Source organism: Dendronephthya gigantea, unplaced genomic scaffold (assembly GCF_004324835.1).
Source record: "Dendronephthya gigantea isolate DGI-Jeju-01 unplaced genomic scaffold, DenGig_1.0 000052F, whole genome shotgun sequence".
In the NCBI taxonomy this organism is placed as follows: domain Eukaryota; kingdom Metazoa; phylum Cnidaria; class Anthozoa; order Malacalcyonacea; family Nephtheidae; genus Dendronephthya; species Dendronephthya gigantea.
The window spans coordinates 401,447-427,584 of record NW_021163062.1 but is presented as its reverse complement, the minus strand read 5'-3'; the positions used below and the strand labels follow the sequence as shown (position 1 = coordinate 427,584).

Here is a 26,138-nt window from a genome sequence, read left to right as displayed (position 1 = left end):
ATGAATTCCACGTAATTTTCACTTTTGCAATCAATAATCAAAACTTGAAAAGGGAAGAACGTCCAGCGGCAATCCATGTTGTAAACAAGAGAAAATCGAGCTGTGATTGGCTAAAGAGATCTGATCGGCCAATCAAGTGGCAGCCATTATTCAAACGCGCCCGCGCTTTTTTTAAAAAAATGAAACTTAGAAGTTTGAGAAAACGAAGGGGATATTATCATTATTATTGTTAGGGGTTTGTGGTTTCTTTTATACTCACTAACCTTTATTATCATGGTTGTATTGGTGATATTTTTAAAATACCATTTTATATTATCTATCTCTATCCACCTTGTGAACAACCAGCCCAGCCCTGGTGATTGCACCCACCCATAGCTGGCTGGTGGCCTGCATCACAGGGTTGCCTGATTACTGAAAAAAGAAGCCAAACATTGTTGTAGTTGGCCCTTTGATTTCTTTGTTTCAAACAAAGAAAACAACGATTATGGTAATAATATTTGACCAATTTATTCAGTAATCTGAATAAATTATCTGAATGCATCACCTCCTACAAAGTCACACTGAATTCACCCTGACCTACTAGGGTAGTAAAGTCTAAAAAATGCCTCTGGAGCAGCATGTTTTTCTGTTACAAGTTCTTTACATTACTGTCTTGAACTTTTCAGTATTCTTGCACAGGGCATGCATAGGAAACATCCAGAGATTGGGAGAGGTGGGCACCAGCTTTGAAGGGCACCTTTGGTTAATAAAAAGGGCAGCTAAAATATGTATAGGGAGGATGGTTTGATTGCCAAAACTGCAAAGACACCACTAGTGTGGTTTATATTTATGCTCTGCAAAAAGATTTGTGCACATGTAAGTGGGCAGACTTAGGTAACAAAAAGGGCACTTTTGGTCCCTTAAGACCTATATGCTACTGTTCTTGCAGAGCCAAATCTTCAAGTGTTGGGTGTTTAAATAGGGTAACTAATTAGTTATAAAGCACACCCTTAAGACACTATCAGTATTAAGCAAACCTAGATATAATTGAATAAATGATTTTTGAAAATAAATTCAATTTTCTAAATTATTCATCATGTAAAAAAATAATAATTGCAAAGTGTTAAATCAAGGTGGAAATATAAATCTATAATCTGCTGCAGCCTTAAAAATTCAATTTTTGACAGCCCAAAGTATTAACTTTAGGCACAAGTTGAAAGTTCAAAGTATTTAAACAGGAAAGATTGCATGAAAAATCTAAATATATGGACCAATAGTAATTCTAAGTACTGAGGACACAAGATATATATAAGCAGTTCATATTGATTATTGTCATTATTACCAAAACAAATTTGTTCAATGTCACTCCAAAATTATTCATACAACAACAGCAGTGTGTGCATATCTTGCCTCAGACATTTCTGGTAGTTCTTCCCAAGAATACCTTTCAAAATTGAAACCTTCAACTGACTTTAGTTGCCCTTGGTCACTCCTTCCTCCAAGGACTACAATGTTGTTCTTGATAACAACTGCTGTACATCCCCACCTCCCACAAATCATTGATGGCAACATGATACTTTCTTCCGTCTTGACATTGTACATGATAACTGTATCCAATGTCTTGGCTTGTTTGCCAATGCCACCAATAACAATGATGCTGTCTTCCCATCTCACAGTTGCCATATCACTCACTTCATATGGCAATGGTGACAACTGTTTTAGCTCATTCTTCTTTATATTGTACAGTATGACACTGCTGTGGCGACGCTTCCTATTGCCAGTTGTACTTCCACCAACTATCAACAAATTGTCATCGAATAATTCCATGCTGTGATTTTCTCTTTGTTCTGGCATTCTTGATAAGGTCTTCACGGTATAGGGAGGAACAAGCTGGACTGATCTAATTAGGTCAGATGAACTATTTCTGTTATAACCTCCAGAAACTATCAACATATCATTATACACCACACTGCTGTGGTATGCTAACTTATCAGGTAGTGTAACCGGACCGTTATTCCAGTCTTTTGAATGACCAGGGTTTGGGTGAATATTCATTCTAATCATATCATCAACAATGTCAAGTAAACCACAGTCACCGCCTGCTATAGTAATATGATTGTTATAAATGAACGACGTCGCTCCCTCACGATCCTCTGGCATCGATTGTAATGGCGACCACATTCTTTGACGCCAGTTAAACATCTCTACTGAATTATTTTCTGAACCTCCAGCAACAATTATATTTTCCTTGTGATTACCCTCCATCGTGACGAGAAAGTCTTTCTTTATGAATCAAAATTAGCTTCGGTCAAAGCCGTTTTGCATTCAACAAATTGTTCTCCGTAGCCTTGTAAATATGAATTCAGTTCACGTCGTTCTTTTGTTGTAATTTGCTGTTGCCCGTGTTGGTGATAGTCTGAGCATAGATTCAGTGTATGTTTCTAGATTCTTGATCAAGTATCTGACACTTCCGTACAATACCATTTGACTTCTGATGGATGTTTTATATTCTGTTTTCACAGTAAACTGGATCCGATAAAACTGGATCGTGGGAGCAAATTACCAAAAGCAAGAAACCAAAAGCCAACAAATTCTGATTTGCGATTTGTTGGGACTAGTACTAAGGTTAATACGGAGATTTATAAACCTCGTGCGATTTCCTTGTCTCCCTATTTCAATCATTTCTCAGGAATGTACAGGATAATTATTAAGAAAATATAAGTTTAACTGAATCAATTTGACAAATTACACGGCGTCTGGGCGTGTCCCTCTATTCTTTTTGACCCAACCGCCCCAAAGGCCCAACCCTTTTTGACCCTCCACTGCGTGTCCAGTCATATGCCTATTCTAGTAAATGAAGTTTCGCCGGTTCGCCCGTTGCATGTACCTGTTACAGGAATAGGTAACTACCCCTCCATGAAGTTTACAAAAATAAAAGTCAAAAACCTTGTCAATATAATTTCCCATATGGCAATCCGAGTTTTCTAAAATTTTCCAACGGATCAGGCAGCCCAGAAATGTTTTCGTTCTCGTGGCCCTCGCGCGTCATAATAACACACCGAGTAGACTCGCGTACACGCGCGAGCGCCACAAGAACGAAACCGTTTCTGGGCTACTATGGTTTCATCTTCTCTCGGGAAGACATTCTTCCGTTGCTATTTGTTTGTAAAATTTACGCCTAATAAAACTTGGCTTTTCCAATCTAATACAAGCAAAAGCTAAGCCCGTCCCAGGGCCAGAAAGCAAGACACACCCCAAATACCTTTCTGGGTGCATGTGCGCCCTGATTGAAACTCAAAAGAGAGATCACTACGTATTATTGATTCCAGACATATCATGCGCTGCTGCATTGGGCCAAATTGGATATCAAACTTTATTCATAGCGGCCGGGGTAGTAGTTCTTGCAAATTATTCATTAAAAAACTGAAGTTTAATCTATTTTTTGTTGGATTTTGGTCCCGTTGAATTTAATTCAAACAATGAGATAAATTATGTTTATGACAGTGGTTCAAATTTAAGAACGTTTCCCCTTTCGTGTAGGCTCATATTATCAGCGGGTGTCTTATGTAAAATAAAGGCCAATAGGTTAAAAGCAAAGATTCTTTGTATGCCGTGAACTGTTGAATTTGACGCAATCAAAATCAACTGTTGAAATTGAATTTGACACAATCAAAATGCAACGAATAAACTTAGCCTAAAACTACAGTAGATAATAGTGGTACAATAATCAACCCTCTCAGTGATACAATTCGAAGACAAAACAGTGTTAAGACTCGAACCTAAGAGTCTTTCAATAAGAATAAGCACATGCATGCAGAACGAGTTAGTGTATAGCCTTACTTTATTGAAGAAAAAGATAATTATTATACGTCCATAATTTTTAAACCATGCATTTCAGTTCTCGGTTTCAATACAGAAAAGGTTCATTAATAATAAAACAATAATGAACTGTATTAATGTGTATTAATGGTATACTCTTTATATGTTCTATAATTGTTTTTCTTTTAACTCGATATGATTAACTAAACGAATATATTAACTATTTTATATATAACATATAATAATTTATTTAAAAATATGTATATGCTCTGCTCCCTTCAGGCTATACAATTCAAATTCCGTTAATTATATGCGCGTACACGTAAAAAATGCGCTCTAGGAGAGCTTATAATTACTAATACATAAAAATATTTTTTATACATGCAGTCTCACAATGTCCATTTTTCATACGTGTCTTCACCGCCTTCTTCTTGATGGTTTATTTCCAGCTGTTGGGCGTCTCTGGAGTTTGTGAGCGAAACTCTCCCGGCAAATTGGGCATCGAGTTCTGTGAAAAGAAAGAAAAAATAGTACAATTATGCCTTTGATTAACGGAAGCGTTGTCGGACATGCACATTTAAAGTAAGCGTCTGGCTTTTTCAAAGTACCGTATACTTTAATTCACTTTTTGTAGAAACATCAAACAAACAACAAACAAACATACAGTAGATTTCCCGTTTCTATAGCTTTGACCTCCGATCCTCCTCATTTTAACAAAAGTGCTAAATTAAGATTATTTGTCTCAATAACTTACAATCCGCTTTGAATCATCTGGGTGGAGCATTCTTTGTGAACTTTGTGGGAACATGGAAGGATCTGGCAGCCCGTGAATGCATCCTGCAAAAAAGGTACAGTAAAATTATGATTTCAAAAGCAGTTACCACCTTGCCTTGCCCGTAGATCTGTACTAGTAGCTATAGAAAACCTGAATTATAGATTCAACCTTTGTATATCATTAGAAATTATTGAAAATATCAGAAAATTTGCCATGGCCCCATTTACACTACATTTATGGTTTATTGGCAAGTCAGAGCTAAAATGGGTATCCGTGCCCAGCCTTTGATTTGGTAGCCTGAGCACTAATACAATTTGGCACAGGTCCAATTAATTGAGTGTGGTGTAAACGGGTTATTGCATGTCTCATAAGATAATCGTGAAAAATTACCTCCAAGCAGATACCGCAAACATCATGAGCGGAATCTGGACGACATTTATGATTTCCTCTGAGTTGAACATCAAGACAAACACCACAGACGTCACAATGATATGAACGATCTCCGTGGATCCTGCAACATCAAGTTACGATGAAATTAAGTGTAATTATTCAATTTAGTATGATTGTTTTAACCATCAGTAGCCAAAATTCATACCTGCAAATTCCACATTTCTCGCAATGATAGGGATGATCATCTCTTCCAGTAAGATGTTTGCAAATTCCACAGTAAAAATCAGCAAATTGAGTGTTACACGAAACACAAAATTGACCATTTTCACCAAACTGTTTAAACACAACATCAAACGAAAATATTAGAATATTCGTACTTGTAAAAATTAACATTTAAAATCACCAGCGAACCGATAATTGAAAACAAGTTAAATCTGAATTCTGATATACTCATTGAGAGATGATATTTCACTATAACTACATGCAATAGAAAATCTTCACATCTTTCAACAGCGGGTTTCTCTCAACGAGAGCTTGCGCTGAGTAATATGGACTACAAGAATATCATTTCACTTGTTACCTGTTGTTCTTTTCCGCATTCCATGCACTTGACCATCGTCGTATCACGTGATTTCAGTTTCTTTTGCTGGCACGTGCTCGTCTCGTTGTGGCAACGATGGCAAGCCCAGTATTTATCACAGCATTCAAATTTCACCATACAACGTCTTTTGTAGTGATTACACAACCATCTCTCCTCTCTTCTTCTATCACTATGTGAATAGGAACGATCATTTTCGTGAGATGTTGATGGATCGTTGTATTCTCCAGAAGGATCTCGGATACTAAGCTGTGTAGCAGACTGTTCAGTTCTTGAATCATCTGCAATTCCATTACTTGCTCTTGTGGTCGTTTCAGTTAAATTTCTTCTTGAACTATTTTCACTACCTGGATTTGGATGAAAAATATGAACTTCATGTTCAAGTCATGCTATTGCTCTCTATAACTTCACTGCATTTATACGCCAGTATACTTTGAATTAGCATTCTTAACAATTCTACTGATTGGTTAAATATTCCTTATTTTTGCTCTCTTTGAAACAAAAAGTTGCACGTGTTTATATAGGAGAATATCACTGAAAAAACCCGGTGATATTCCCCGACCCTAAGGCGAATGATTGTTTTAGTATGATTATAAAGGAGACTATTTGAAAGGAAACGATCTGTTGAAGAAAGTACATTCTTCACAAGCGTAATAAAACGTCTGGATGATTTTTTTTCAATTTTCATCTTGCACTTTAAAAACTCGCCGCCATTTTGAAAAATTCGCTTAGGTGATTATTGCGTAATTATCTGAAGACGCTCGACCAAATTTCAAAAATCACCTTTGTAATTATGCTAGCGACAATTAACATACCTGAATATTAGATTTATAATATTATATTTTGGTGCTCAAAAATATGTTTAATTCATACCTCTTGTTTCTCTCGTGGAACGACGATCGGCAATATCTTCAAACATAGACGATCTATTATTTCTTCTTGTATCAGTTGCGCTGTTTTGAGGATAATTAAGTGGAGGACCATTTGCAGTGTCATATTGATTACTGCTATTCGATACTTCTCGTTGTACCGGTAATCTTGGAGGATACGAATTTGTTGGGAAAGTAGTAGAAGAGCGTCCATGATGTAGATTGCGTTCCCTCGCGTTTTGAACGAGCCTTTCTTTAATTTTAACAATCATCTGCTTCAAATTAGCATAATCCCCGCAGCAGTATTGTTGGATGAGATGTGCTAAATCAAATCTCAGAATTGACTCGAAGAACATGCGTAGTGCACTCAGATTCGTCGGATTGATAACACCTTTCCGATCCAATTGAAACATGGCTTCGGTTGCGATAAGATTCGTTTCAACCGCAAACTGTTCGTGAGCCCAAACTTTTAGTTTAAAAACATCATTGGAGAGCAAACTGTGGGAAATAGCTAGCAATAATTGTTTATATGAATTGTTATATTGGGGCGTGGTTGATAATTGGTTGTTCTCCCCGCCGATAGGTTCCATGTCATTTCCTTCTACTACTTGGAGAGGGTATTGTATAGATTCGGGTGGAACGTTTCCTTCATTTGAACGATCACTGCTGGATCCAACATGGTTAGTTCGACTATGATTTGGGGGTATTATTTCTGTGTGATTATTATCAATCCCTGACGTGACCATTTCTTCATTGGCGTTCCTAATTGGCATACTAGGATATATTTTTTTAAATTTTTCGATATCTTTTTCTTTAGTAATTTTGGAATCCATCTCGATTAAAAGTCTTCCATTTTCGAATAAGAGATCTTTGCTCTTCTTTTCTGTCTCACGACACATTCGTTTTAAACCTAATATTTCATTCTCTAAAAGGCCCCTCTCTTCCCGATTTTTTTCAAACAAGTTATTTTTTTCCCAAAGTTCGCGTTTTAGGAATTCATTTTCGTTCATCAACTTTTCATTTTCTAATTTTGTCTCGTCGTAAAGTCTTTTAAAACGATCGTCGTTATCGGTTTGCGTGGATTGATCATTCATATTGAGAGCTTGCGGAATGTCAACGCCAGTTGGCATCGACAGAGGTAATATTTTTACAACTGTCAGATTTCCTTTATTGTTGCTTTCTTTTGCCATTATTGGAAAAGAATGACACCTTCTGAGAACGGGCTTATGCATATGTTGCCTGTTTATTGTTCGTTGTTTGTTCAGTTGATATTCACTGTGCAAAGTGAAAACGTTTTTCTTAGAATCTTCAAGATTATGAGAGTTAGCAACAAAGATTACCACGGGCGAAATATGAGAAGCGTTGTTGTCTGTTAGCTCAATAGGCAAACTCGACCGTCTTTTGTTCCTTTGCGAAACATGTTGAGAAGAAACATCAAAATATAAAAGAATGTCATGACTAGGCAATTCGAAAAAAGTTGATTGATTATGCAAGACATAACTCAACATGACGTCATTGCGGTTATGATTTTGCTGACGTAAGTCTGTAGGGAATAAATTTTGCCGTTGCGTCAGCAACAATTGTTGCTCCGAGCCATTCGAGGTGAGGATTATAACCAATGGAATCTTCAACTTATTTTTGTACCACCATGGAAATAGTTTAAGCAGCTCCTTTTTAATTACGCATAGTATGACCTTTCCACCGCCAGGATCACCAATAAGTTTCACATCATTTAATTGACGCGTTAATAATGGAGCATTTATTACAAATATCCTTTTACCATCCTTGTCGCCATCTGGTAAAATTTCATTCAATTCCGGAGTTTCTGCCATACTTGCCATGTCCTTGGAAAAGATCTATGCAAAAAGCAATTTTATGCAAGGTTAAACAATTACATCTAGCATGAGGTTATTATACCGTAGATATTTTTACAAAAAATACGTATGTATACAAAAACATACGTGCAAAAAATTAGCCGCGGCGGCCGGCATCAGCGACCAGTTTCGAATCACTGAACATGCGCTAAATCGGCGGTACTGGTAATACGTGCAAGTAGAGGCCAGCCTCAGCCTTCAGGGTCAAGTGGAAGCATATGCGGGGCGGGATTGACACAACCCAGAGTGTGTGCATATTTTCGTTCGTCAGCAAGTCTAGAACCATCCTTATTAAGCTGTATTTCAATATTTTAATAACACTCCGGAAATATGCATATTTTGGGTGAGGAATTAAGCCCTGTGACAATTTTGAGCTAGCACTTCCTTTCCTCATATTTGCTCTTGGCTATTTATCTCTTACTTCTCGAGGCCAAGGCGAAATACTTTGACGATCATTTGAAAAACGGTAAATTTCCGCTTACACCATATGACGTAAATTGCTGACCGAACATAACTGATAACTTGCAATCCAACAACTTCAATATGAGTTGTCAATTTTTCACCCTGATGTGTTTATGATTCCATGCAATACCAATATCTTACATCATGCCAAGACATTATTCAGAGTTGTACGATATTATTGCGCACATACATAGTTGGAACATCCCATACAAGTCGCGCGATAACCTACCATCAGGATTTCCATACCAAAGGGATTTCTACCTAATCTACCTCTGGCCGCAACGTGGACGGCGAAGCGTAGGTAGAAAAGGTAATCGCGTGAGCGTATTGACCTTCTGTGGTCTCGTGCATGCGTCAACGCATATCAACAATTTTATTAAGTCAGCAAAAAAGTAAATAAAACAAGTTCTGCATGAAAGTGTGCAAGTTATATTATATGGGTTTTCCCGTCGTTTTGAATTTTGATAAATTGTTTCACAAGGCAGTTTTGCTTTAGATGAGAATAAAATGGATACAACGGCATTGAAATAAATTTTAACAATTTTAACAATTTCCATATGAATAACAGCCCTTCCAGAAATAACAGCCTTTATGAAATGGGAAATAAGTTAAATTCCTTTCGCGTTTGCATGGTCGGAATCTCGGCGGTGTCATAGTGACATAGAAGGAGTGATCCTTCCTTAAATTGAATATCTCTGCAAGTATTTGGGCTAAAGATGCAGGAATACCACCAAACGATAGCGCTTGAAGAGCTCATATAAATAGTGTATTCAAATCGGGAGATAGCGCCAAAATACTAGAGAATGAGCCTTTCACTTTGTAAAGTTTTAAGCGATACACGCTAAAAAATCGGCAAATCTTCTAAAGGCTCGATTTTTAAGCTAAAGATATCACAATAATCCACGAATTGTGTAACACTGTAGCTCTGTAACACCGTAACCGGTTTTCCATTGCGTTTATGGGCAACATTCTAATAATAATAGGTCATCTGATCGACGGCAATAAGTTTTATACAGCTATTTATAGTCTGTGTTATTTTGAGCAAAATATGAACACATACAATAGTGTTCAAAATAACACTTACTGGAGTTACATAAAATAATACAAATAACTGAGTGTTCAACATTATAAGCTATACATGATACGATAAGTAAAATTTATGTCAGTAATTGCCTTGCCTACCTTATATAAAGTCAACACTATAACAGACTTATTTATCCAATTATCCTGTGCTGTAGTATATTCTTCTATGTAACACTGATTCACCGAAATACTCTTCGCTGTATTTTAAACTGCTATCTCTATTGCACTTGTTATTGAAATTGCACTTGTTTATATATGTATGCAAGAATCGATCGGTATTTGCATACGCATGATTCATAAGCAAAGTGATCGTGATATCCCGCATTCATGGGTTTTTCCCTGTATTTATATACATAATATAACGTAATAGTATATGTAGTGGCATGTCAAGTATCGTTGTTTTGTCAGACCTCCAGCATACTTACAGCTGACTGAATATAAAAACAAACCAATCAGAAGCCAGATCCTCGAGTGAATTAGTTCATAAGCTTATTCGGCAGTCATTACAATAGTCGTCGCTAACACAAACTCGTTTCGCTTGAACTCCTCAGTAACTGGAACTAAATCCGGCCAATTTCTCTAAGATTTGGTAATGTTTTTATAGTAATATACTCCGCTTAACTCGAACTCGCTTAACTTGAACTCCTCGTTAACTCGAACTAAATCCAATTCTCCTTGGATTTGGTAATGTTCTTCTATTATAATAATTTACTCCGCTTAACTCGAACTTCTCGCTAATTCGAACAAATTTTGTTTTCCCTTGGTCGACTATATCCGGTTAACTCGAACTTTGGTTTCGAATCATAGTTCAGCAAACTTTAAAATGTGAGAAGATAGTATTTTAACATCAAAACAACAACAATTAAAATCGGTGTATGTAACTCCCGGTCGCAGAATGCAAGAGTCCCAGGTTAGATGGAGATACAAGTGAGATACTCGAACTAACTTTTAAGGTGTCGCTGTTTTATTTAATCAGTATTTCGTCATTATATAAAGTTTTTTAGCAAATAAAGGCATGAACTGCGGCAATCCAATGTACGTAAATATTAACGTAATCTGACACCAACCTGGTTAACTCGAACTCCCGGTAATTAGAACAATTTTTCTTTCCCCTTGCCCTTGTTGGAAGTTCGAGTTAGCGAGGGAATCATGCAGTACTTCGAAGCTCCACCGATATAACAACATTAGCCTGAATTAGGGCAGAACAACTAAAGCTGAACGCGAATTTGATCCTGTAATTTATTCAAACATAAGAGTATGCAACGAATTGAAGTTAATGAGTTCACGGCAACCAAGTATATAATCCATCCTAATTATCGCTACTCTGGTTTTAATAAATGAAAGTAATCACCACACAAAGATTAACTTTCACGACCCGTGATTGTGTGGTGATTACTTTCATTTATTAAAACCAGAGTAGCGATAATTTGCTTCCACAAAATGGATAAAAATCCTAGTTTTTAAAGATCTTGCGCTGTCCAATGCCTGCAGCAAATTTCTTGATACTTTCATCACAGTATTTGCATACTTACTTACTCACTACATGCTTACTTACACAGGTTTGCTATTTCTTTTAAAATTTAATAGCATGCATAAATACCTGTTGACTGGTTCTCAATTCAAAAGAAAATATGCAAATATTTCGCTAGCAAACGATTTTGCTGTGAGTGGAACTCCGCCTTATGCATGACGCTGTTATGATTCTGGGTGGGTTGTATAAAAACGTAGTTAGCGCTAACTGCAGTTAAAAAGTAGTTAAAAAGTAGTTAACATTACCACGTAGTTAAGCCAGTTGTATAAAAGTGTAGTTAGCCTTAACCGGGGTTAAATGTAGTTAAAGTTACTATCTTCAAGGGCATCGTTAAGTTCCAAATCGTAGTTAAAAATGGCGTCTTGAGCTTTTGAGGAGTGAGAAAACCTTAAAATCAACACATATACAAAGGTTGTCAACCGTTATCCAGTCAGAAAAGGCCCCCGTCGAAGCTTGTAAACTTTCAATATGCTTTTGCTTTTTTCATTTTGGCAGCAACAGAGTATATTTTTGCTTTGGGAGCCTTGTCGATGCCAAATTACGATCCTAGCAAAGATATAAAGCCATCTCCATTTTCAACTGCAACCGGTATAGTTTGACTCAAAGGACCTTTTTATATTATAATAATTTCGTTGAATTATTATAACTTTCCCTGTTTTATTGCAAATTTTTCCTATATTTTAGAACATAATACTGTAAATTTTTCTAAATACGAGTTCACAGTCTTGTTCAAAATCAATTATAGCGGTCGAAGTCAATAATTTCAAGATACTTCATGCTCATTTTCTTTCTTTAACAACACCACGCAAGCTCCACGTAAGTTAACTTTGTGATTAGTTAATTTGGAGATTTAACTTTAGTTTGAATGACGTTTGAAAATATATATAAAGATGCATCCTTTCTCATCAGGATCTAGATTAAGCCATGTCCTAATTTGGTCACTAACTACTTTCAACAAATTATTGTTGAAACTATTAATTATTATTACAAACTGTTCTTCCGTTTTCCGCAAGTCACACTCGACGTGCAATATAAATTATACTGAATATTTATATAGTTGTGCTTTTATTTTGGGTTTGTGCAAAAGAAGACGTCTTTGTTATTCTCCTGAACAAATTGTTTAATAACAGCGCGCGGCAAACAAATGAGGAATATCAGGTAGCTATATAGGTAGCTGTTCACATGAGCGCGGTAACCCGAAATTTTAACGAAGCATAAATTAAATGACTTTCAGGTATTGAAATGAGTAAATAGCATGATCCTGGTAGTCGTGTAATCATATTCTAATAATAGCATGTGATTCAGTGTTTTGTTTTAGAAAGACTTATTTTAATACATCCAACTCCTCTCACGTTCCGTTAAATCTCGGAACTTTCCATGACTACAGGAAGTACAAGTAATAATTATGGTAACCGTGTATTTATAGATGAAAACGCAATTCCTTATGTTTTTTAATGAGGTCGGTTTTTCTTTCGTCGCATCATTTGAAGTGCAAGCTAGGAGCACAGTCCATTCAATGCATGCTGGCGCAATTAGGTTTTAATTTCGATCGTTGGATGGAAATGTCTTTGTAAATTTTCGGTTCATCAGTACAAGTGTTTGAGGACAAAGTTGTCACTGCATAGAAATTTGCCCAAAATAATATCGCTTCGGAAATGAAATGCGGACAGATGAGATTTTTTTGTATAGACTTAGTTGGTGCTACTGTTTTTGCAAATTTGGTGGTGTTAAAATGAGTGGATATTTGTTAAATAATAATATTATACTGTAATTGTTATCATAACACTTAGTCTCACTGAAGTAGCCGTAATGTTCAGTTCAAATTTGGGTTCTTTCTCCATAGTACGAGTGTTGAGAATGTTTAAGATTTGCTAAATGCTTTTAAAATATTCTGGTGATGGATTGACTGTAGATACGCGGTACACTGTACCGTAGTCGTAGATTTACTACAGATATATACATGGAAAATTGGAAATTATATAATATATATAGTGAAGGGTTATTTAATATAAAAAACCCTTAGCAGACAATTTTATGAAATGCAATCAAAAACATACTCCGCAAAACAACATTTTATGATAAAGTGCTCAACTTAATTTATAACTATACATGATATTTGCTTACCTTATATTATATGAAGTAAACGCTAACAAACTTGTACTATCCACGTACGATCCTGTATAAAGTAGATTCCTTTATTTAACAGTTACACCGATTCACAGAAATACTCTTCGTTGTACTTTGAACTGGTAACTCAACAAGATGCGACGAAATCACTGAAGGCAAATGATGAATTGCATTTTACTGTTAGTATTTATACTGCAACCGTGATAAGGGGTTTTCCTGACTATAAATAATCACATGACGTTCATTGATCTTAAAATACACTGGAGTAGCATACCACATTCTCGCTACACAAATAGTCTATATCGCGTTTCAAGCGAGGATGCCCCCAACAGTGCGCAATGCAAACTCGTTCAAAATAAGCGCTTTTTCTGTTCCTGTGCCTTAGAAACTGAAGCTATATACCTTTCACTTACACACGGATTATTAAATTTAGACCTACGCTGCACATTCTTCATTGTTTTTGGCAAGGATTCGTTGTATCCCCGAGTCGGACTTTAGAAGTTGAATGAAGCGGGCTATGTAAGAATATTGGTCAAAAATCGCCGTTTAGAGTTGCGGGAAAACTCCTTGTACTGCTTCCATTATACAATATTTGTTTCCCTTGCACTCGTAATTAAAATCCACACGTTTGGGCGCGTATTTTGATATGAATTTCGTACATAACGTGAATTAGCTTCGGACCGATGGCCTTGAACTGTAGGTATTTTGTGACAATGGTCGACATTTGCATAATATTGTTCACACATTAATTAATGCAGTCTCTGTTGTTGCCTTTGGTGATGTGAACATAATCAGAATGGAGGCCCTACGTTTACTTAGTTACGAGATAGGCAAGCGAGAGAATTTTATATTTTCACCTTGTATTCTTTATTCACTTTAATATAGTGGTGTATACATACCACAGTTGTGTATATTTTGACAAATACTGATAAATGAAATGAAAAATCTGATAAATGCTCTCTCAATATATATTATAAATAGCGTCGCGTCGGGAATGCCACACAGCCTACAGGGTGTTTAAAAAAAACTATTGAAATCACTCATTGTTAAAATTTCATTGCAGTGTTCACGAATTTTAGCTCATGGGGATTTAATGCAACTTGTGTAAAATGCTAAATGCTTTGTGTTGCTTGAGAAAGGGGACATGGCGAAGGTCATGGTGCTTGAGATGCACATTTAAATATTCTTATTCATAATAATTGTAAATTGTGAATATTGTTGATAACTGATATCATTTTTGCGTTCAAACAAATTTTACTGCATCATATGCATGCATAAAAATGCTTATGGCAAACATTTATACACCTATATATGGTGCTCAGGCATTCAAACTCTAACAATTACATTGTTATGCATCGGTGATTTCAATAGTTTTCGTTTTTTTTAAGACACCTTGTACACTGCTACAGTACACATCAATGATTTTCCTATATTGTGTATATAATACAGCTGGAATACTACAAGGGAAATTGATACTGCGCTCAAAACACGAGGTTTTTCATGCTGAAGACACGGGAAATATCTTAATAATTTATCTTTACCATAGCCCACAGGGTCACCATTCATCAAAACGCGAATCGTACCTTTAAAATGGGTACGAACATATTTATTATTCATATTCATATTATTATTATTATTATTATTATTATTGAAAATTATTTAAACAAGGTAGCCCTTCAGCTAGAGCTGATTTTCAAAGGGCCGTTTACACTATTATAATACATTAGTTAAGTGAAAAATAAATTAAACTAATATATATAGAAAATATTTACAGTGTGACATCAATCGGTATATAAGCTTGTGTGATAATTTGTTAGAGTGATTCCAAAATAACTAGTCGATATTTGCTTATAATTGTAAGTTAGCTCATCAGGTAAATTGTTCCAGGCACATGCTCCTCGGTAGGAAAAGCTTTTTTTCATTAAGTTCCTATTAGGTTTGTCTAATCTGAGCCTGTGTCTGTTACTGTGCATTTGGCAATTTTCATTATTACATAGTTTAAACATATTATTAATATAGTCCAGCGCAACATAACGAATAACCTTGAATGTCATTAAAATGTCGCTTTTAAGTAAGATATATTTAACTGGGATCTAACTGGAAAATTTTACCTATTTTTGACTTCTATATAAGAAACCTAGAACCTGTCACTGTTTTGATATAACGGTGATGAAGTCCTTCAGAGAAATTTCTAGGACATAAGTAGTGTTTGGCAAAGCGTGTCAGATTACCTCGTATTTATGGTATTTTGAGCTTTAGTTTGATTATTTAACTTTAATTTGAAAGATGTTTAAAAAAGGTTTATTGCTTTCAATATATTTAATTTTTTCGGTAGAATAAATAAACTGAAAGTTCAATATAATGTGAGAAAATTAGCGTCCTTTGAGTTGTCTCGGTGTCATTGCTATTTATAAAGATGACTATCCTTCTCATGAGGATCCAAATAAAGGCATGATCTTATATGGTCATGGGAAACTATACTTTCAACTAATCTTGCGGCTTGACCTCTGTTTGTATAGGACGCTTGTCATCAGTTGACTTCATTACTCTTACAATATAATAGCCGAATTCGTATTATAGAGACAGGAAATTCGGTATCGAAAACGGGAAACATGATGTCAGATGTGAAACCGGTCACAGACGGGTCTCTTGTCCGAATTTTTCCGTCTTACTTCCCCGTCTAAACAGACAGGTAAGTTGGATAGGAATCCCGTCTGGGCGAGAACCTCGTCTTAAATTCGTATTTAGACGGATAAATCAGAAAAGTTTCCGAAGACTGGTTTTTACTGTCAACTTTCCCGTCGAGGATATCTTGGGAATTTTTTATAAACAAGACGCCGTTCTGGCGTTAACTCCGGCGCACGTGCCAGTCTTCAATATATAGAGCTTCTGAACATAAACAATACAGTTCGCGTATTGTTTCGCATACATATTCGCATTTAGATGCCTTGCGAACCTAAATGTTCGATCGCGAAATTCAGAAGCACATCGCAGTATAGAAGTTCAATTGTTCAAAAATGTAAATAAACCACATGATACATTCACTTCGTCTTACACTTTGCCTTTGGAATTCGCGCTTATATAGTTGTATTAAATCTTCGATCCTGTGCAAACTACGCGACGTGTCAACGCGCCCATACACGACCACATCATCTTGTTAAACGGCGAAATAGCAGCGATATTATTAAAATAGGACCGGGTCTACATGTATTAAATATATTCTTACACCAATTCAATCTAAACTTAATCGAACAGCATGAAAAGAACGGTTTATTTGTTCCTCTTGGAGGAATTGCCGTATCATGCGAGCGAAATCGAATCGCGCATTGGAAAATTAGCCAAAGCTGTGCACCACAACTTGAGAGAAAATTTATTAGAGAAAAGAGACACTGGCAGTCATGAGACTGAATTATGTGTCTTTTACATACAAATATATACGATAATTTAAAATACATAATAAAATAAGGAACAATATATATTTACAACTTGGGAGATAAGACTGGGACGTAGATAAATACGGTCGCATACTCCTTTTGAATACTAGTATACTTCGCGCCATTATAGACTTGCGACGACGAAAAATAAAAAAAAACAAAAACAAAAACAAATTTTCAACTCCGAATTTTCAAAAGCGAATTTTCAACTCCGTCGCTGACGCCGGAGTAATTAACCGGAAGTCAACATAACGAATCGAATTAAAACTAACCAATTAGAAAATAGTGCGTGCGTTATGATTCCTTTTGCCTTTCACCTTTAAAGGAATTATGTGAGAAATCTTTCAAGAAGAATTCAAAATAGAACATCAAAATCAAGTGATTGTAAAGTGGGAGGTTTTGATTTTGATGAGTTTCCCGTCGGCTATCTTTAAAACAGGGAACGGGGAATGGGGGAATGGAACGGGGAATGGAAGGGAATGGAATGGCTTCGGGGAATGAGCCGGGGAATGGAATGGCTTCGGGGAATGAGCCGGGGAATGGAATGGCTTCGGGGAATGAGCCGGGGAATGGAATGGCTTCGGGGAATGTGCAGCTTGTGCGTCAGTGCGAGTTTGTTTGGCCCATTTAGCGTGATTAAAACCTGTAAACGCTTCCATGTCACGAATCATGAGACAGCTACTCACAGTTTGAATTCCTTGAGGTAAAAGACAAAGCGATTACAAGCTCATAGTATAAATGCGATGTTTGCATTGTCATTGTGATGTACATTGATGTACATTATATAGATAGAATTTGGGTAGGTGGTTCAATGTAAATCCTCCAAAATCTGAAGGCAATTAGTATAATACTGTAATAGTATTTTTTGCAGAAATCTTTTTAGTTCTTAATATGCCTTATAAAGCTCAATGTGTGTGATTAAAAGGTGAATAAAGATACTGACACAGTGTCACTTGTTTGTTTTTTATCTCAGGCCACGCGAACAAGACAGTCTTGTCTAAGCAGGAATAATGGTTGTGGTGGAAATGTGGCGAACGCATTCTGACAAGTTAATGGGTTTGCCCAAGAATACACTGAAACTTGGAGCAACAATGACCTCGAATATAACTACGTAACTAATATATATTTATTAATCTAATTTATATGACACCTCACATAATTCAAATAATGTTCAGATAAAGAGGTAAATATCTCACTGTTAATGGTGTAATAAATATTTTATATGTTGATTATATTCATAATGAATTATTTGTCCTGCTCCATACTTTGGCAATTCTGTTTAAGAAATCCCACCATAGTAGATCTTTTTTGAAATAGTTACAGTCAAGTTGTTGTCTAGTTTTAGTACAAAATAATACAAGTGCTACAATTAAACAAGGGAAAATAATAATAATTAATTACATAAGCAAGCACATTTTCTATTTTAAAAAGGTCTATGCACCTGCAGGAATTTCAGTGGGATGTCACTGGGAGTATTGGACAATATTAAAGAACCCACAGTAATAATACAATTGTCTTTAATTAATGCACAAAATTGTTAGTACATGTCATCTCAATTCATAGACCTTTTTAAAATAGAAAATGTGCTTGCTTATGTAATTAATTTTTATTATTTTCCCTTGTTTAATTGTAGCACTTGTATTATTTTGTACTAAAACTAGACAACAACTTGACTGTAACTATTTCAAAAAAGATCTACTATGGTGGGATTTCTTAAACAGAATTGCCAAAGTATGGAGCAGGACAAATAATTCATTATGAATATAATCAACATATAAAATATTTATTACACCATTAACAGTGAAATATTTACCTCTTTATCTGAACATTATTTGAATTATGTGAGGTAAAAAGTCATATAAATTAAGATTAATAAATAATATATTAATTACATAATTATATTCAAAGTCATTGTTGCTCCAAGTTTCAGTGTATTCTTGGAAGCAAACCCATTAACTTGTCAAGAATGCATTCACCACATTTCCACCACAACCATTATTCCTGCTTAAACAAAACTGTCAGAGGTCTTGTTTACATAGCCTGAAATAAAAAACAAACAAGTGACACTGTGTCAGTATCTTTATTTACCTTTTAATCACACACATTGAGCTTTATAAGGCATATTAAGAACTAAAAAGATTTCTGCAAAAAATACTATTACAGTATTATACTAATTGCCTTCAGATTTTGGAGGATTTACATTGAACCACCTACCCAAATTCTATCTATATAATGTACATCAATGTACATCACAATGACAATGCAAACATCGCATTTATACTATGAGCTTGTAATCGCTTTGACTTTTACCTCAAGGAATTCAAACTGTGAGTAGCTGTCTCATGATTCGTGACATGGAAGCGTTTACAGGTTTTAATCACGCCAAATGGGCCAAACAAACTCGCACTGACGCACAAGCTGCACATTCCCCGAAGCCATTCCATTCCCCGGCTCATTCCATTCCCCGGCTCATTCCATTCCCCGGATCATTGCCCGGCTCATTCCATTCCCCGGATCATTCCCCGGCTCATTCCATTCCCCGGCTCATTCCATTCCCCGGCTCATTCCCCGGCTCATTCCCCGGCTCATTCCCCGAAGCCATTCCATTCCCTTCCATTCCCCGTTCCATTCCCCCATTCCCCGTTCCCTGTTTTAAAGATAGCCGTTTCCCGTCCCTAGTATGAACTCGGCTAATGTAATAGCGCTTTCCATTTTGGGCTTTCTGCCTGGAGGAAGCGTCCTTGTTTAGTTGTTGTTCTCTAATTATCTCCACTGTAGACACAAGCATTAAGGAATTTTGTAATTTTTACACGAAAAGATGTTATATGGAAATCAGACGAGTTTCTAATCACCAAACGGTTAAACAGAACTAGAGTAAGGGAAAGAAACATTTTACCACACCTACATTTATTATCCTAACTGGCGTGCACATCATAATTTAACTCCGCTCCTATTTAGCAAATACACGACTTTGTATAGCAGACATAGGAAATTTCGTTATTCAGAACAATTTAACATACGGCAAATAGTCTAATAACAGCTACACGACTTAATCCACTATCAAAAATCCGACGAACGTATATGTAGAACGGACTGATTGTATTGTCCAATATATCACAGATTTGCAGTAGCTATATCCACTTTGAAAGTTTCCAAACTTCTCACTCACAAAGTATAGACCGCACAGACTATACAGTAGTTTGTGAATTATTTGTAAGGTCAGTCAATTATCTGAACGGAATCAAAGGAAGAATCGCGCTTTAGTCGTGCACATGCAGCGTAGAATGAATGCATCAGAAGAATTTCTTAGAATGTGCGTGATTTCTAAAACTTATCTATCTGTCTTATCCTAGAAAATTTCCATGTAAATTAGGCACGTTTTAAGTAACCTCATTTCCTCTTCGCAGAAAAGTTTCATTACGTATGCTAAAAATATAGCGCAGACTTTCGAGGGTGTGTGATTTTATATTCTTCTAATAATAGCCTATGAAGCACAAAGCGACCATTTCCGCACACCATGAAGCGAGGCGATATCAATGCATGCGTTAAACTCCCATGACTATATACGGGAGGTATACAGGTAATAGTTTTTCAATAACATCAGTTTTTCTTTCGTCGAAAGCGCGTCGCATCATTTGAAGTGCAGTAAGCAATCCATTGCAATGCATGCTCGCGCAATTGGGTTTAAATTCGATCGTTGGATTGAAAGGTCTTTGTAAATTTTCGATTCATCAGTGCAAGTATAGTTAAAGACAAAGTTGTCACTGCATGGAAATTTGCCCAAGATAATATCGCTTCGGAAATGAAATGGAGAGCTTTTTGAGAGGACACATTTTATATACCTTATAAGCAGCTGGTGCTGCTGACCTTAAAAAGAGTGTTGAGGATCCTTTGACATTTTAACGGAACAAGTTAAGAACAATTCACAAATCTTTTGCAAATTTGGTGGTGTTAACATAAGTGGATATTTGTTAAATGATATTACACTTAACTTGCAGATCAAATTTGGATTCGTTCTCCACTGATATACGAGTGTTGAGATATAAATAAGATTTGCTAATATTCTGATGATGGATTGACTACAGATACGCCGTATACCGTACCGTAGATTTACAACAGCACAAATGATTTAAATAACCAAACACTAAACGTCGAATCTTGTTTTTCGATTTTTAAAATCATGCAGGGATTGCAGTCGACTCTATAAAAGCTTTAAAGTGATATTTTTATATCAAAACTCCGAATTACACTTTTAAGAACTCTTTTGGAAGTTAAAACTATCATGCATGATGCATGTATAAAGCCTTAATAGCCTAATCGGTTACGTCTTCGTAAAACGACATACCAAGCTCATAAAACGCATTCGTACAGCAAACACGAAATAAACAAAGTAGACACCTACAGTTATCTGCAGCATCGAAACCAAACTCCAATCCGATCAGATCTGTTCGTATAAATCTGGAGCTATCCTAACATCCCTAGTCTTCGAACGCCAAGTACTATGCAAGCGTTTTTCACACTGACGCAGTATACCTTGATTGTTAAACTGTTTAAATTTCAATCAAAAGATCCACGAAGAAATACGACGAATATTGCTTTTATTCGCATCAACTGGTTTGTGGTTGCTACAGTAATGATAATCACTCCTAACTTCGTTGATGATTTTGATGAATATTTGAAAGTAATGGTTCCGTTGCTCGTCTGTTTATTCTGGATTATGACTATAGTTATTGCATACATGTACATACGCACCTTATACATGCACGCTTTGGAAAAGAAGCGATCCTTTAAAGAAAGGTTAAATGTATCCGAAACACAGCAAGGAAGTGTAATCATTAGTCAAAACATCCGCTTAGCAAAAACAACGTTCTTTTTCATAATGAGCGTCGTTCTCTCAACTCTGATATCAACCTGCGTATCTGTTCCTCCTATATTGTCAAGAATGTGATCAAGATGCTGTAGCGAGAGTGTTCCTGTATACAATGCCGTTGTTCATGGCCATATAGCAGCCATCATACTTTCAATTAATTGGATAATAGGAACACCACACTACTGCCTACTGGAAAGAATTTAAGAAACGAGTTCGCAAATGCCGTCGTGTTGGAGACAATGAAACTATACAGTCACACAGAAATTAACTATTTTATTAATTACAAGAACTGAATGGTTAATGACTTGCGTCAACTAAACTGTCAGGTCTTGCAGAGAAAATTGATCTGAACTGGGCAAGGTTTAGCCTACTCGCAGACTGATTAAGAGGCCGGAAATTAAACGGGGAAAATTCAGTCTGCTGAACTGCGGGCTTTATCGTGTAAGGTGACGTATCACTTACACGGATTTAAGTAACTGAACGTGATTGGCTCAAACATATCAACGATAGATCAAGCGTTTTGATTCGTTTAGTCGCTAAATATTTTGAATAAGTTATTTTTGGATATATAATAATTTTACACTGTTTGTTATGAAAGCATGGCGTCGTCGAAGCACAGTTACGATATAGATGTTCACCGTTGGGTGAACAGAACTTTCTTCAAAGACTTGTCGCATTTTGAGTTGCCATTTTTCGTATGCCTCTTTAAGTCCGCTCACAATGAGGTTATATGTTGAGCAAGAAGAGCGGCTCGTTTCCTTAGTTTATCGAGACAATGTCGACAAATGTAAAGTGATGCTCTAAAAGTCTAAAACAACAAATAGCAACTGTGGAAGAGCCTTTCGTGTGGCTTTTCGATGGTTCGAGAGCACACAATACAATTACAATTAAGATTATTCGACGCCATGTGCGCTCCTGGCCATGAATTTAGTATTCGGTGCGCCCGAATGATTATCATGTTATTATGCAGTTCATATTACGTCACCGTGATAAATCTCTGACGATAAACCCAGCAGTTCAGCAGACTGAATTTTCCCCGTTTAATTTCCGGCCCCCTAATTCAGTCTGCGAGCTGGCTAGGCAAGGTGTAAATCATGAATAAACGTTTTATAACAAAATATTTACGAAGGAAATAAGAAATTTATGTAATGTGATTTTATAAATAGACTACTAAGACAAGGTGTATCCCCAAGGGGATACGCCTTGCCGACGATAATTAAAAATCTTATATGATGGGCTTGGCACCCTATCTAAAAGACCGACAGGTAATGAATGCACGCAATATGGGAAAGGTGGTGAATGGCCAGCAGCAATTTGAAAACTAACAAAGACCAAATACCCAAACCACAAGGACTGAAGTTCTTGAGTGTAACCTTTTTACCAATTAAAAAGCGTGCGATAGATAGAACACATTTCTCGATTTTATCAATCGGGCCTTATATTGTATTGTATCTAATTCAATCCCAGCAAACGTTAAGGTTGTTGAGGGACCCATGGTTTTTTCCGATGTTACAGGCACGCCAATGAAATCACAAAGAGCAATGAATAATTGTAAGTTTGTTTAACAAGCAGAATAATCCGGTGCAACAAACAGGAAGTCGTCGAGCAAAATTAATGAAGGAGCTTGCCGATGTTAAGCCTTTCCGTGGCGATCCATTTGATAGCCGTAGTAAAAATCTCAAAAGTGCCGGCGACACGAACTGGAGCAACCCATTAGCATTGCCCAGTCGTAATAATACAAACTCCGCGTAAATAAATCACATTAAATAAAACGCTTTATACGGTTATACTGCAGAAAGAGCAGCAAGAGGTGTGACAATAGGTAATCAAGTCCTCAGTTTATTCTGATTGTCGGATAGATATAACTATTTCAGTGTGTATAATGTATAAATAATATAAATAAAATGTTTCATGGGTAACTTTCTGTTAAGAATCCTACATATTAATTATTATTAATTTATAAACGTGCTCCAATTTTGTGCGGAAATTAAATTCACTAGCTTGTGGTCAACCTTTTGCACTCTGCTGACTTGTATTGCATGTACCAAATGTGATAAACTAAAAACGTTAATTAAACTATAAAATCGCCCAGGAGATGACTGGCTGACAGAGTCTGTGTCGCAAGATCGAACTATATGCTACTCCACTCAATTTTTTGTTATCACTCATGCATATCTTTTTATTTTTATAACTTTTAATTAATAAGAGTAACTCCTATTTCACATTCTCAATAATTTCAAAATCATGCAATGAAAGATCAATTTCTATATAGATATTATTATATGAATATTTTGAAAGGTCTATGGACCTTTTTTTATATTTTTCAGTGGTTTTGTGATGCATTGTATGCGGTTCGGTTTGCTAACTATTATTGCCATCACTGAAAACGAATAAAATGTCCAGCAAATTATCAACTGCATGTGTTATATTGTTGTTACTAAAACAACCAACAGTCAATAGAAGGAACATTCAAATCTGCACTTGGCATCATTTATATGTAGCTAATAAAAACCCCAAGCAATGATTTAATGAAAATACATGCAATATAAGTCAATCGTGATCATGGCTACAATATTAGAAAAAGTAACTCACAATACACTCTATAGTATAGAACTGATAATCATTAATATATATGACGTCAAAGCCATTGCACACTATACATAGCTATGTTTATAGCGGACTTGCGTTTATGATGTAAATTGAACTATCTACATAATTATACCCATGACTTTTGCCAAGTGTTCGCAATTATGCACGCAATCTCAGTTTTTTGACAAAATTTCACATTTCTCTGGCAAATACCACGCGTTGAGAACGTAAAATCATAGGACAGAAATCCCATCGTGTGCGCCTGGCTCGCACGGTGCGGTACTCCGCACCGGCTCGGGGATAACAGTTTTACAGTGATATTTCGAATTTATCTCAAAGTCATTCTTAAACCAGTATGGCCGGATATTAATTTTACAAGTTTGTTATTATAATTATAATCATGCACACACTGGAAGTGATTACTTCCTAGAAATGTAATACTATAGCTACTTTAATACTTTCTTTCTGTTTCTTGTGTCCTATATAAGAACTGTTGAACGTTACAGTTGTCGTGAAAATTTGCATATAGTGATGCATGATATGAGTGATAGGAGTGATAAGTGGCTAAACCAAAAGGAAAGACCTATAACAAGATTTAGATGATATAGATTATCGTCCATATAATATCAATTCAGTAATTTTGAATTTTTTCCCTAAAATTATTTCTCGCATTTTTCTACGCTTGAGTTATTATGCAAGAAAACTATTGGTTTAACCATGTTAAGCCTTTTGCGTTTATATTGCATTTCCATATCTGTTACTAATACATCAATTATTTTCAAAATCATCCGCTAATCGTCTGCTACCGATATCAGGTCGGCGGTCATATGTGAACCAGTCTTCTTTGGGTACTTCTGCGGAGTGTTAACTTATTGCTGCCGAGCTTCAGCGAGGCAGCACACTATTCTGGACGTACTGATGTTTCTCCAGAGTTCACTCGACCCAGGCTTTTGCGCGCATTTATGTATTGTCGAAATTTGGATTTGATTCTGTCTGTCTGTCCGGAAAGATTTTTGTTCCGGGGGAATAATTAAGCGTGCGTATGTTTAAAAAATTAAAGGGGGGACGTACGGATTATATCTTCTAAATTGTAACGCGTGTGCAAATATCGATGTGCTGGAGTGCGAATGCAAACTGCCAAGTAAGTATGGTTTTTTCCTTTCTGCCGATTTCCATCAAGGTGATGAACTTTTTAGTATTTACTCGAGAGGCAAACAATGTGCTTTTATGAGTTTATCGGTGCTTCTTACGGCCCGAAATTTTCCCTTATCGTCGTGGTCGAAGATTACATTTAATAACGTCTTATTACAACCGTTACAAGGCCGGGGACAAAATGTACATAAAATCTCTTAATAGGGGTTTTATAGTCTTACCGTCAGGTGTACATTTTTTGTCTGTGGAAAACTTACCAACATATGTTAGTATATCAAAGGGAGAAAAATGTATGTAAAAGCTCTGAACTGACACTTAGTTCTAGACTGTACCAGTACAATTATGTTCATTTAATAAGTCGACATATCGGGTCCTACTAAAAACCGCCCGAGACCGCCCGAGAGTATAGAAAAACCGCCCGAGACCGCCCGAGAGTATAGAAAAACCGCCCGAGAGTATAGAAAAACCGCCCGAGACTTCAAAAAAGCGGCTAACAGAAATCTGAAGTTATTTTGTGTTTTTAAATTAAATATCACTAAATATGAAACGTTCTAAGAACACGTATGCTTAGACAAGAACATTTGAC

At 36.2% G+C, this 26,138-nt stretch overlaps 2 protein-coding genes across 6 annotated transcripts; both read right to left on the bottom strand.

The window, feature by feature from the left end:
• Positions 1-1,356: 1,356 nt before the first annotated feature.
• LOC114528918 (kelch-like protein 40b) lies at positions 1,357-1,833 on the bottom strand. Its single transcript, XM_028550629.1, has one exon. The coding sequence runs from the start codon at positions 1,831-1,833 to the stop codon at positions 1,357-1,359; it is 477 nt and encodes a 158-aa protein (XP_028406430.1).
• A 2,020-nt stretch (positions 1,834-3,853) lies between these two features.
• LOC114528983 lies at positions 3,854-13,533 on the bottom strand. Of its 5 annotated transcripts, none has more exons than XM_028550698.1 (7): positions 13,505-13,533; positions 6,435-8,286; positions 5,544-5,908; positions 5,169-5,296; positions 4,964-5,084; positions 4,553-4,635; positions 3,854-4,306 (listed from the first exon to the last, which is right to left on the bottom strand). In XM_028550698.1, the coding sequence occupies exons 2-7, from the start codon at positions 8,269-8,271 to the stop codon at positions 4,216-4,218; spliced, it is 2,625 nt and encodes an 874-aa protein (XP_028406499.1). In that variant the 5' UTR covers positions 8,272-8,286; positions 13,505-13,533; the 3' UTR covers positions 3,854-4,215. The 5 variants fall into 5 exon arrangements, with proteins under 5 accessions (XP_028406499.1, XP_028406498.1, XP_028406497.1 ...); XM_028550697.1 differs by lacking the exon at positions 13,505-13,533 and adding an exon at positions 9,949-10,076; XM_028550696.1 differs by lacking the exon at positions 13,505-13,533 and adding an exon at positions 8,996-9,055.
• Between the last annotated feature and the right edge of the window lie 12,605 nt (positions 13,534-26,138).

Excerpts from the sequence above, each read along its gene's own strand:
- LOC114528918 (XM_028550629.1), bottom strand. The coding sequence starts at position 1,833 with ATGCCAGAACAAAGAGAAAATCACAGCATGGAATTATTCGATGACAAT.
- LOC114528983 (XM_028550696.1), bottom strand. Across the intron at positions 5,909-6,434 it reads TTCCACGAGAGAAACAAGAG|GTAGTGAAAATAGTTCAAGA; the intron begins GTATGAATTAAA and ends ATCCAAATCCAG. Across the intron at positions 4,307-4,552 it reads CAGATGATTCAAAGCGGATT|AACTCGATGCCCAATTTGCC; the intron begins GTAAGTTATTGA and ends TTCTTTTCACAG.